This window comes from the organism of the source record quoted next, unplaced genomic scaffold, assembly GCF_019419815.1.
Source record: "Pyrus x bretschneideri cultivar Hongxiangsu unplaced genomic scaffold, Pyrus_bretschneideri_v1 Contig16, whole genome shotgun sequence".
NCBI lineage: Eukaryota > Viridiplantae > Streptophyta > Magnoliopsida > Rosales > Rosaceae > Pyrus > Pyrus x bretschneideri.
Window position 1 is genome coordinate 5,842,987 of NW_025999457.1, and position 12,318 is coordinate 5,855,304.

General features: G+C 37.0%; 1 protein-coding gene across 2 annotated transcripts; it reads left to right on the forward strand.

Moving 5' to 3' along the window:
• Positions 1 to 3,096: 3,096 nt before the first annotated feature.
• LOC103966942 (ubiquitin recognition factor in ER-associated degradation protein 1) lies at positions 3,097 to 7,784 on the forward strand. Of its 2 annotated transcripts, none has more exons than XM_009380177.3 (10): positions 3,097 to 3,196; positions 3,770 to 3,821; positions 4,380 to 4,457; positions 5,242 to 5,266; positions 5,355 to 5,387; positions 5,498 to 5,619; positions 5,760 to 5,890; positions 6,162 to 6,379; positions 7,116 to 7,366; positions 7,478 to 7,784. In XM_009380177.3, the coding sequence occupies exons 2-10, from the start codon at positions 3,819 to 3,821 to the stop codon at positions 7,574 to 7,576; spliced, it is 960 nt and encodes a 319-aa protein (XP_009378452.2). In that variant the 5' UTR covers positions 3,097 to 3,196; positions 3,770 to 3,818; the 3' UTR covers positions 7,577 to 7,784. The 2 variants fall into 2 exon arrangements, with proteins under 2 accessions (XP_009378452.2, XP_009378453.2); XM_009380178.3 differs by lacking the exon at positions 3,097 to 3,196 and adding an exon at positions 3,225 to 3,373.
• Positions 7,785 to 12,318: the final 4,534 nt, after the last annotated feature.

Here is a 12,318-nt window from a genome sequence, read left to right on the forward strand (position 1 = left end):
ACATTAGTTGTAGAAATGACTCGTTCTATACTTGTGGTTGTAACTAATAGGATAAATCTCAGTGTCAAAGCAAGTCCACTACCGAGTAAGTCTGATCTTCTTCTTTTTTTTCTTTTTCCTAAAAAATGAGACAACTGGTGGCAAGTCACAGTTATCCACGCATTCCGAGGGCTAGGAAGACTCACAGAGGCATTTCAGCCTCATCCTGGCCACAAGTCTAATCGTTTTTAGTCTTAACCATTTTTTGTGAAAGATCATTAATTTCTTTTAAAATATGCAAGCTTAATGTTAGAGCTCATGTCCCAAATGTAATTCTAAATTGTTCTTTGAATAACTCAAGATAGTGCTATGAAAAATCGCTTGGATAAAATTGGACAAGTTGCATCAACTTTTCTACGTCAAAAGCGTATACTATATTATTTGGACTCAAACATGCCACGCACAAAAGTAACTTGGTATTCTTCTCAGTAACTCAATAAGTTGCTTGTGATAAGATAAGCTTTTCGATTTGATCTCCCTCCACTAAAAAAAAATATCATCCATGGTAAATTTTAATATGATTCTTGTCACCAAAGAAAGAAACTTCATAAAGCAAAGATTCCCAGCCCTGCACTCTCATCATTGCATATTTCGATAGAGTATTGTATTCACAATCAGTGGCGGATCCAAGATTTCAAGATCAAGGGGTCTCAAGATAAAAATTCAAAAAAATATATTAGACTAGTTTGGTTCCATAGCACTATTTTTTATTGAATTTAGTTCATTAAATAATCAAAATTAATCAATCAATCAAGTGGCCCAGTGGTAAGAGCATAGATTTCGGCTCTCAAAATACAAAAAACACGGAGGTCCTGGGTTCGAGGCTCCAAGCTGGTGAGTCTGCTTGATTGTGGCCAGGAGAAAGCTGAAATACCTCTGTAAGTCTTCTAGGCCCCTAAAAGGGATAGATAACCGTGGCTTGCCAGTAGTTGTCCCGCTTTTAAAATAATAATAATAATAATAATCAAGATTCATCTCAATGATAATAAAACCAACAAATTCTCCTCAGCAACATAACGCATCAATTAATGACTCTATAAAGATGAAATTTGTTAATGTAACATACATATTACAATTAGGAGTTGAGACTAGAGTCTAGGATTAAAAAACTTAAATGAATTTGGAAGAAATAAATTTAGGCAGCTAGAGGTGGTGGAACGGCAAATGGTGTTAGGGGATGGGGTAACTTGAGTTTAAAGTTGGAAGGTTGCAACGATTTGGAGGATTAAAACAAAAATTAGAAACCTCTTCTTCTTCGTTATAAGCACTGCTGCATGCACATCTATGGAGGCAACAAGCCTCTCCGCTGCACCTGCCAAATTGTTGGAGGGTCCTGAAGGTCGATCACAAGTGTTTCTTCGAGCTTCTGAAGGGTCCTGGGACCTCCCGGGTTGCTATATGGATCCGCCCATGTTCACAATATCTTGATACTTCTTTTGTAATGTATGTGATGAATCATTTGTGATTTCAAAAAATTGAGCAATTAAATAAAAGTCAATCGAACCTTTACTTTAACTTTTTGTTCAAAACCTAATGCGGCTTTACATCTGGCTTTATCATCATTCAAAGAATTTGGGCACCCGAATACATTTCCCTTACTACTATTAGGAAAAACAGGCTTTTCTGCTGGTACACCCAGTGTCCGTCAACACAACTAAAATCCATATTTGAATGTTTCTGCTAGTCCATAAAACAATTTGAGACCCAGCCACTAGAGGAAACGTGGACGGATGCACCATGCAAATGCGTGTGTTGGCTGTTGTGATGCAAATTAAGGCCATTTAAGTAAGTACGTGAAAAGGAAGTCGGTTAGTAAGGTTGACAAAAGTACCGGGACGCGATGCAACTAAGCAAGGAAAACCCTAGCATGCAAAAATATATAACCGCAAGACGTCGCATTTGTATGGATCTTTCCAAACTTTAAATCGCATCCCATCAAAGAGAACCATGGATTTTTTACGGTATCTCAAAATATAAAATACTCCAAATGTTTTAACTGTTAAATTTTTGTTAAAACTACAAAATAAAACTTAACTATTAAAACACTAGAGAGTATCCATGCTCCTGAGCACCCAATAATTTTTCAAGGAGGGTAAATTCCTTGGATGTTTGATTTAATATCTTCTTATCTTTTTGGTTTGGGTACGTAATTAACTTATTAATTATATAACAAATGCAAGCAAGTAAACCCTAGCAAACACGTATAACAATTGCAAGCATATGCATTGCGGATCTCTCTAAAACTCACATGCATGCATCACGTCACTAACACCAATCGATACAAATGGTGGTTCGGGCATCCTCTCCCAGGTGTTTTGAGTGGTTGAACTTTTCAAACGGATGCCTACGAGGCCTATCAAACTTTACAAAATTTAGTTTAAAAATTTGGTCTTTCTAATATTATTCTTTAATATTTCAACATGATTTGTCAATAGGATAATGTTAGGAAGACCAAATTTACAAATCAAATGACGTAGTAGTTAATGATTGGATTATTACTTTAAGTGTTGATTAATGTACTTATTTCCTATTGATAACACATAATTTAATTTAAAATTTTGATTTCCCTAACATTTTCCCCATCAATAATTCCTTTACTTGTCGTTCCACCATTTATGCGGATGGGATACTGCTCAAGGAACCTGATGCAATGGCTCGACCCAACATTTATGTCACTGAGGATGAGATATTCACGTCGGACAAAATTGGTGTTTATTTTAGGTGTAAGAAAATTAAAAAGAATGAGGCAGTATTTAATAAATAAAAAAAGTGATTGAAGAACTAATAACTCACGGGTTAAAAAATTATTTGCTATTACAATATCCCAGAAGTTGAGGTTCTGAATTTTTCGGATTATTTGTATTAACGTTACTTTCGTTTGGTGTGTAATTTTTTAACTTTCGAGTTGTTCGGGTTAAAAGAACACAAGCATGGCCTTGGTGTAGATGTTAATTTTGGGCCAACATCACCAAAAGTGATGAGATACATTGGCATGGGCCAACACCATGGCGTGCACAAAACGCATAGAGGCGCATCTTAGCCTTTTCTTGCGCTACATTCCAACTATTTCTTCTACTCTCACCCCCCAAAACATATTCCAACATCGTCGTACTACTTCTTCATCTGCTCCTTCTTCTCCTTCTCTCTCCATCTGACGGTATCAGAATTCTCACCCGCTTTTTCAAATTAGTTACCGTTTTGTTTCGCGTTTGGTTTTTCCAATTCATAATCTAATTACGGTTCTAGATCCATCCAATTTTTCCTACCTAACAAAACACCCTCAAATTTCTCAGTTTTTCTGTTTCTGACCGTACTGTTTTCTTTTGAAACAAAGGTTATATCTTGCTTTTTTTTTTTTAATTAAGCTAAATATTGGGTTGAGTTTTGAGTAATGGTTGTCTGCAATTCTAGTATTTGATTGATTAGTTATCTTTTTTTTTTCAGAAATTGAATGCGATATGTGATTATATATTTGTTAATTTTATAATGTAATTGTTTATTTGATTCATTGTAGCCTGAGTTTTTCGCTCCGGTGCAATGAGAAAAACAAAGGAAATTTGATACAAGTTGGAAAAGTTGGAACCTTTGAATAATGTGGTTACTTTGATGTGGGCATTAGTTGCTCGTTAGGGTTGTTTGCTTTCAATTTATGGACTCATGATAGTTTCAGTAGTTGATTGTTTGGTTTTGTGCAAGTACATTGAGCTGTATTTTTGTTTTGTTTTGATAGGGAGCTTTCGGAGGTTGATAACCGGTGTTCAAATCAATACGCAGTCAATATGGTATGGGTTTTGCTTAGTATATCTTGTTATATATGTAAAAGAATAGAAAAGGTTTAACTTTTCGCTGTTTAATTACTCAGTACCAACGGGCAGGTGATGATTTTCTGGGTTGAAGAGTATATTGTTGACTAGATTAGTTCATTCTTTACTTAAAACCATAGATTATGTAAAGTCTTTACTCCTGGTTCAGTATGAGTAACGCTGATACCAGCTTTTGAGGTGGTAATTGTTTGAGAAGTTTTGAGTTTAACCCGTAGCTTACTGTCTACTTTGCATTGTCATGTGATGCGAGAAGTTACTAGTTGCGGGGTCTTTTTAAGACTAATGCTAGTCATCTAATATTAACTTATTGCAGACCAATTTAGATATTACTATCACTTCTTTTTTTCTTTTTGTGAATAAAAATATGCTAACTGCCGCCGTTTATTTTGGTTGGTTTTTGTGACTTGAAGAGATTGTTCTTATGCATTGTTCTCCATTCAAATTTCATGAAGTGCTATAACCTGTTATTCTTGATTAACCCTGAATGTTTATCAAAATTTGTCTGTCTTGTTGCAGGATTTTTATGGATACGGGTATCGTGGGACATCGTTTGAGCAGACATATCGATGTTATCCAGCATCTTTCATTGAAAAGGTTGAAATTCTTCATTTCTTTTCAAACTATGTATATGTCTCAGCACAGTTAAGGGATAGGTTATTGTCCTTAGTGGAAGGCATCCTTTCATTTTCTTTCTTCTCTCCCGTGTTCAAAAATCTTAACTAAACAGTTCTCATATACCTCTTGTATTAATTATATACACTCCGTTTATTGTGTTGAACAAATATATATATATATATATATATATGGGTTGCGATATGGGGACGCACGCTTTCAACACACATTTTGAAACCCATTTTGTAGGGATTCACTTCGTAATGTATTTCAATAATCCGAACCGTCTATATTTTAGTACATCATTCCTAGATCATCCTTGCAAAAAATTGAACAAATCCAAAACCATTAAGACATTCATTTGTGGTGAAGAAAATGGACGAATACGGTTCTACAAAGAAACACTAAATTTAATCCAACGTCATATCATTTCAGATTTTGGTATTTTTGGAAGACATGATCTTTGGAGGTAGTAAGACATAAAAGATAGATGGTTGGATCGTTGAAATACATTATGGAGTGGGCCTCAAGAAATCGTCTGTGAAAATATGTGTCAAAAGCGTGTGTCACCAGATACTAACCCTGTGTACATGTATAGATTCCTGAGTAAATTATTTTGTAGCTGTGGTGTGAATGTATACACACTTGGTTACTAGGCTTTGGTTTTCTACTGGATGAATTCCCCCTCCCCCGTGATTGTTAGTATTTTGTTTCTCACTTGTTCAGTTCCTTTATTCTGAAATCAAATTTTTGTTTTTATTTTCAGCCACAAATTGAAAGTGGTGATAAAAGTAAGTATCCAACTTGTCAATTATTTTGGTTAGGTTTTCCTTTTATTGTGTATTCCTAATTTTTTTTTTTATCTTACTTATTTTTCAGTTATAATGCCTCCTTCAGCCCTTGACCGTCTTGGTGAGTTGTTTTACTTTAGTCCTTTGTTATGAAGATTTCTATGTCAGATGAATTTATTTCGTATTAGTTGCCAACTATGATATATTAATGCTAATTTGATCCTAATACAGCATCTTTACACATTGATTATCCAATGTTGTTTGAGCTTCGAAATGATTCTGTTGACCGGGTCTCTCATTGTGGGGTGCTGGAGTTCATTGCAGAAGAAGGCATGATCTATATGCCATATTGGGTAAGAATTCAGTGTGCTCTAAACTTCTAATATATGCACGGCTTTACTTGGGGAAAGTTACTTTGAAGTTGATTTTGCAGCCAAAAATGCCTTCTGATCTTTACCTTGAGCTGTTTCCTTTTGGCGTTTTTATTTCTTAGATGATGGAGAATATGCTTTTGCAAGAAGGGGATATTGTGCGAGTGAAAAATGCGACTCTTCCGAAGGGAACATATGTTAAATTACAACCCCATACAAAGGACTTTCTAGATATCTCAAATCCAAAAGCTATGTAAGTAAATGATTCATATGTTATTCCATATTCATTATCCAAAAGCTATGTAAGTAAATGATTCATTGATATGACTTGTTAATGTTTCTTGTTGAGTTTTCTTTGTAATATGTATTGTGTGAGTGGCGTATCTATTTTATGCTGAGTACCTCTTCCATGTTCATTCCATGGAACTATCTATTTATTGTGACAATCATTTCATGATTTTGTTTCTTAAGTTTTCTGTTAATGTTCTGATGCCAAGGAAGTTGATTATCTTGTTGCAATGCAGCTTGGAGACGACGCTGAGGAATTTTTCTTGCTTAACCACTGGGGACAGTATTATGGTAGCATACAACAACAAGAAGTATTATATAGATATTATAGAAACGAAACCTTCTCATGCAATAACTATTATTGAGACAGACTGTGAGGTGGACTTTGCACCTCCGCTTGACTATAAGGAACCTGAAAGGCCTGCTGTCCCTCTAAATAAGGCAACTGCTCAAGGTACGGATTTCTATCCTCGTGGCCATAAGCACGGCTGGCATAATTTTTCCGGCTTTTCTATTTGTTTATTTCAGTTCTTGGTTTGTCGTTGATTGGATTCCTCTTTTGTTTCCTTATTGTGCCCTTTCCTTCCTCAAACTATTTATTTCCTGTCCTTGCTCTTTTCTGAGATTGAGTGGGTTTATCTGGTTTGTCTCTTGTATTGTATGTCAGCTGTGCTGGGAAATTTTGTTCTAGTGTATTCAGACATAGGCAATATACATTTTCATCCTGCTAGGGGATTCATTCACTAAGAAGCTAGATTGCTAAATGCCTGAGATTTACCTAGCGTACTGCCACTTGGCCATCCCGGTGAATTTTTTAAGATCTTCTGTGTTGTTTGCTACAGTTGACATACATATTGTTGATTAGACCTTTTGGGTTGAGTCCTTTGACTGAATCCTCATAATATTCAACTTTTTTGACATTCAACAAACTGGTAGAAAACTTTAACCACAGAAAACCAGTAAATTAACAATTACTGGAAAAATGTTTACATTTTCTGCTTGAAGGCTGGAATTGAAACTATAAACATTCTAGCATATAGTGGTGATTAAAGGTTTTATTCAAGTCACAGAAATTACATAGTTCTGTAGTCCTCTTAATTTTGAACACTACATGTATTTCAACATAATGGTATTCCATTGTCCAAGAAGAGAACAGAAAGGAATTTTACGAGTTTCTGAATTTCTTGCAGTTGAAGAGGATCCTGCTGAGGCTGAACCTAAATTTAACCCTTTTACTGGATCTGGAAGACGCTTGGATGGCAAACCTTTGAAATATGAGCCAGCACCGGCTTCCTCAGGGTTTAAAGACAAGAAACCTGCAGTCACCAATGGAAATGCACAATCTTCTACAGTATCTAGTTCACAAGCTACCAGTCGTCAGGCTCAGGGAAAACTTGTTTTCGGAGGAAATGCCAGTCGCACTCCAAAGGAAACAAAAATGGTACTCTTTGGTTCACTTGTTTCATGACTCAACTTTGGAATTATATTACGAACGTTGCCAGTTTGATGTGATGCTGATGGTAAATCACCCTTTATCTATTCAATTCTGCAGGAAGCTGCAAAAGAGACTAAGAAAGAGAAGCAACCGGAAGTGAAAGAAGACCCGAAGTTCCAGCCTTTTACCGGGAAAAAGTACTCACTGAGGGGTTGATTGGATCGGATTATCAAACCATGTGTTGCTTTTAACTTATGTTGTCCCACATCATCTGACCTTATCTGCGTCTGCATCGGATTGGGTGATTATAACTAAATTATGTACTGATCTCAGATGTTGTGTCGTCGGATAAAACACTAGATTTTGTCAAAACTGAGGATAGAAATACAATTTCAGTTTGTGCAGCAATTCGATTTTTTATTTATTTTCCCCTTGCAATCCATCTGCTTCATAACATGATTGCAACAAACACTGACGTTGTGAAAAGTGAAAACTATCATAACTGTGTTTAGACTTAAAATAACGCCTGTTCGAGGTCCAATTGCTTTGTCCATCCTGACCCCCCAAAAAAATAACAATTAAAGTTCTCTTGGCGTGGCATTGTTGGCGACAATTCTTCTTTCTAGAGTGCATTAAACGAAGACGGTTTTTACAAGCAGAAAAGCACTTTTTACGCGACAGACTTGTAGTTTTTCTGAAGTGGGAGATCTAATTTGCAGGGTAAGTTTTTCATTACATATGTGACTAAAACAATCCGTTTTGTCTCTGTTTTATTTTCAGATTCCAATGATGAGCCGGCCGATCCTAACATCATTTTTTAGGAGCTAGATGACGAAGCCTCCTCTTAGATAAAGATGTCTCCGACGCGGCAAGTGCAACTTTTCCGATTGTTATTTTTTGGGAGTCAGGATGGATAAAAGAAGAATGCTTTCTATTAGTCAAAAGCAAATACCATGCCCCCTTTCCCCCCACTATCCGCCCCCCCGAGGAATTGAAAAGGAGGACCGGGGGCAAAGGCAAGTTGGGTTGGGGTATAGAGCCATAAGCGTCATGGTGGGGGGGGGGGGTGTTGTTGGGTGGGTATGACAAAGGACGTGCTCGTACAGTTCAAAGAAGGGTATGATCAACTTGTTGATTGTTGGGAACTTTCACTCCTCTATATTTGAAATGTCTTTCTAGAAGCATTACGATCTGCAACTCAAATTCTCCCTTATGAAGTCTCTATTGGTCTTATTCTTATTGTGCACCTTGTGAGCATGTTTGGATCTGCGAAGGCAATTGCTCATATGTTCCCCTAACCCAACCCAGGAACGGACCGAAGGGAATTGCAGCATAGGGAATGTCCGCGTCTCGTTGCAAGGCTCATTTTAAATTGTGAGTCATAGGGCGGGCAACTTCATCTAATCAAGGGCCGGGGCACAAGGGTCCTGGTACTATCCATGTGCTAAGAACCCCAGAGGTGACTACAATGAGCAGAAATCTCACTCACCGACCTAAACGACAAGCAAACACTCAAACGTGAGAGCAAGTGATCACTCAACGAATGGACAAGCTCCAAGGAGGAGGAAAGAGGGAGGCAAAAACCATGCTTTCAGAGAAGTGACGAACTAAATCTTATCTGAATTGCGAGAATAACTAACTCAGGCGTGCCATAAGGGTTATTCTCCAAACGGGATGGGGCTAAGCCATTAGGTTGTTTAAGTGGGTTGGGTATTGGAGGAAAGAAATTATTTGAGGAGTTTAAAACGTGAAGTGGAAGGAATGTCAATCATGTATATACAACAGCTCTGTACTTGTATATATTTCTCTTTATGTTTATAGCTCTGCTAAAACACTTGTAGTATCGATTTCCATTAAAAGTCCAGCTTGAATTAGCAAATTCGTAGTCTCCACAGAGTGATCAAGAACTTGCCAGACTGACAAGAAAGTTTGCCCAATCTCTTATTTTATATCTCAAACTTTCTAAGTTGTAAAGCTTTATTTGCATGTTTACCAAGCATTCTAAGCCTGAAACTCTTAACGGTCAATTTAAAAGTGCCTAAGGCCTTCTTTAGAGCAGTTCCACCGGAGGTGGAATTGCCCAGCACCCTGTCCAAAACACAGGCCAGCACCCTATCCAATTGCTCCAGCCCGCAAAACAGCCTGGCACCCAGCCCAAGCTAGGCAGCAAACCAGCCCATTTCGGACAGACCCAGAAGTCGGCCTATGTGGCTGGCACGTGCACAACACTCGTGACTGGGCTCGAGTAGGAGACAAGGGTGCAGGCGGCGAGGCCCGCTTGTCAGCCCACTTGTGTTTACCTGGATGAGGGCTACGTGGCCCTCCTCAGAGTCGTTGGATTTCCAACGGCTAGTTTTTGTAGGCCGTTGGATTTCCAACGGTAAAAAAAATTTTAATTTGACTTTTAAAATGCACCGTCCTATCACAGATCAATAGTCCACATTTTTTTCACCAAAAAAAAAAGGCCCAACGGTCAGAATTTTGACCGTTGGCCACGTGGCAACTCGTTGGCTGTTGGATTTGATTATTTTTCAAATCCAATGGTCCAGATTAATTACAACATTAAAATTTATTAAAAATTAATTAAAAATTGTGAAATTTTTTTAAAAAATACAGAAAATTTTAAAAAATTAATTTTTTTTCTATAAATACCTAACTCTCGTCTTCCACCTTACACCACATTTCAATATTTTCTACACTTTCTACACTTTCTACATTTGAATATTTTGTACACTTTGAGAGAAAAAAATGACTTCGTGGAAGCTCATTGAAGATGTTACGTTGTGTGAATATTGGGTTCACACTACTCATGACCCGATTATGGGTAATGAGATGGATAAGCGAGAAACGTGGAGTAAAATTACGAAATCGTTTTGCGATGTACATGGAAAAGATGCCAGATCTAGTCAAGGTCTTCAAGGTTGTTGGAAAAAACTCAACGCATCCTTTACTTGTTGGAAAAATGCCATCTCTCATGCTTTTGGTAATCTGCATAGTGGGACAAGTTTAGCGGATCAGGTAACAATATTTTTATTTATTTATATGCATTCCACCCACATCAATAGTTTAATTTATTTAATTTCTTATGTAATTTTTATGTAATTTCTTATGCAATTTTTATGTAATTTCTTACGTAATTTTTATGTAATTTATATGCATTCCACGCCCATCAATATTTTAATTTATTTATTTGTGTTACACCCGTATTTTTTAATACTATCTTATCCCACATTTTTATAGACACTACAAGCACAAGCATTCTACAATGCAAAGAACCGTAACAAATCATTCAACAAATGGGAATGTTGGCAAATTGTCAAAGATTGCCCTAGATACAAAATTGTGGCAACTGGTCCAGAAGTTGTCATGCACGGTATGGGTCTACACAGTTCGCCAGAAGCAAACACGGCTGAACAAGAAGCCAACACATTTGAAGACACGGAAGGGATGCCTGAAGAAGTGTCGGAGACCCAACCGACTCGTCAGTCCCTCAGGCCTCAAGGTAAAAAGGCATCAAAGAAAAAAGGTAGTTCTTCCAAAAATGACTACACTAAATATATGGAGGAACTTGCTCGCCAAGGTGAACTGAACATGGCATGGGAAAAGGCTAGAGATGAGGAAAAAGCTACTGCTATGGCAGCAATAATAGCAGCTACTGAGGCTCGTGATGCGGCGGCTGAGAGACAATGAGAAATAGTTAATCGAGAGAATAAGATGATTAGAGAAGCACTTCATCGAGAGAATGAGATGCTTAGAGAAGAAAGGATGACTCAAGCAGATCGTGACACTATGAACAAGTCTCTAGTAGGACTGTCTCCGAATTCAAAATATTTTTGGACATCAGAAAAAAGAGATGTCGTGCGAAGGAGGCGTGCAAGAGATGCCGAAACAAGTCAAGGGAGTTCTAACTACAGAAATCCTAGCAACGAAGATCCTAGCACCACATATCCTAACTCCACAGACTTTTTATAATTTCGTTTTTATTTGTACTACTTTATTTAATTTGTTATGTAATTTCTTAACATTTTTAGAACTTTATTTAATTTCTTATGTAATTTCTTATTTATTTTTAGAACTTTATTTAATTTCTTATGTAATTTTTGTACTTTATTTAAATATTTGAATAAGATTATATAAACTCACCAAATAAACATTTAAAAAAAACACCAAATAAAATTACATAACCTCACCATATAAACTTTAAAAAAAAAAAAAAAAAAAAAAAAAAAAAAAAAAAACACACACACACACACACTAAATAAGATTACTTAAAAAACAATACACTTTATTCTTCAACCACAAGCCTTATTTTAATTATCTTCGCCTTCGTGCAATCCCCACTAGTGGTCAATCAAGTCATTCTTGCGGGTTATGTGCCAGTATGGCTCTTGCAATGAAGTGTATCGCTGAACAATCAATTCATTGTAACGTCCATCCCGTTCCAACGGCTCATGTTGCACGGGATCTTCGGTCCGGTCATGAGCATAGTAGATTTGTGTTCTTGAGTTGTTCATCGGATCCGACTCATATTCATCGACGGCATCATAATCATACTCATCTTCAACAATCATGTTGTGAATAATAATACACGTCATCATGATGGATCGAAGAGCCTCAACATCAAACATTTTAGTTGCAGCCCTGACAATCGCCCAACGAGCTTGCAAGATACCAAAACAACGCTCGACATCCTTCCTACACCCTTCTTGACACTTTGCGAAGTGTTTTTCTTCTTCACTCTATGGATGTGGCACTGTTTTGACAAATGTTGACCACCTTGGGTAAATACCATCTACAAGGTAGTATGGTCCTTCGTATTTATTACCATTAACCCAATATGTGCATCTCGGCCCATTTCCTTGTAGCAGTTCATCAAACACTAGAGATTGGGTAAGGACATTTAGGTCATTCTAAGCTCCTGGAACACTAAAAAAAGCATGCCAAATCCATGTATCAAA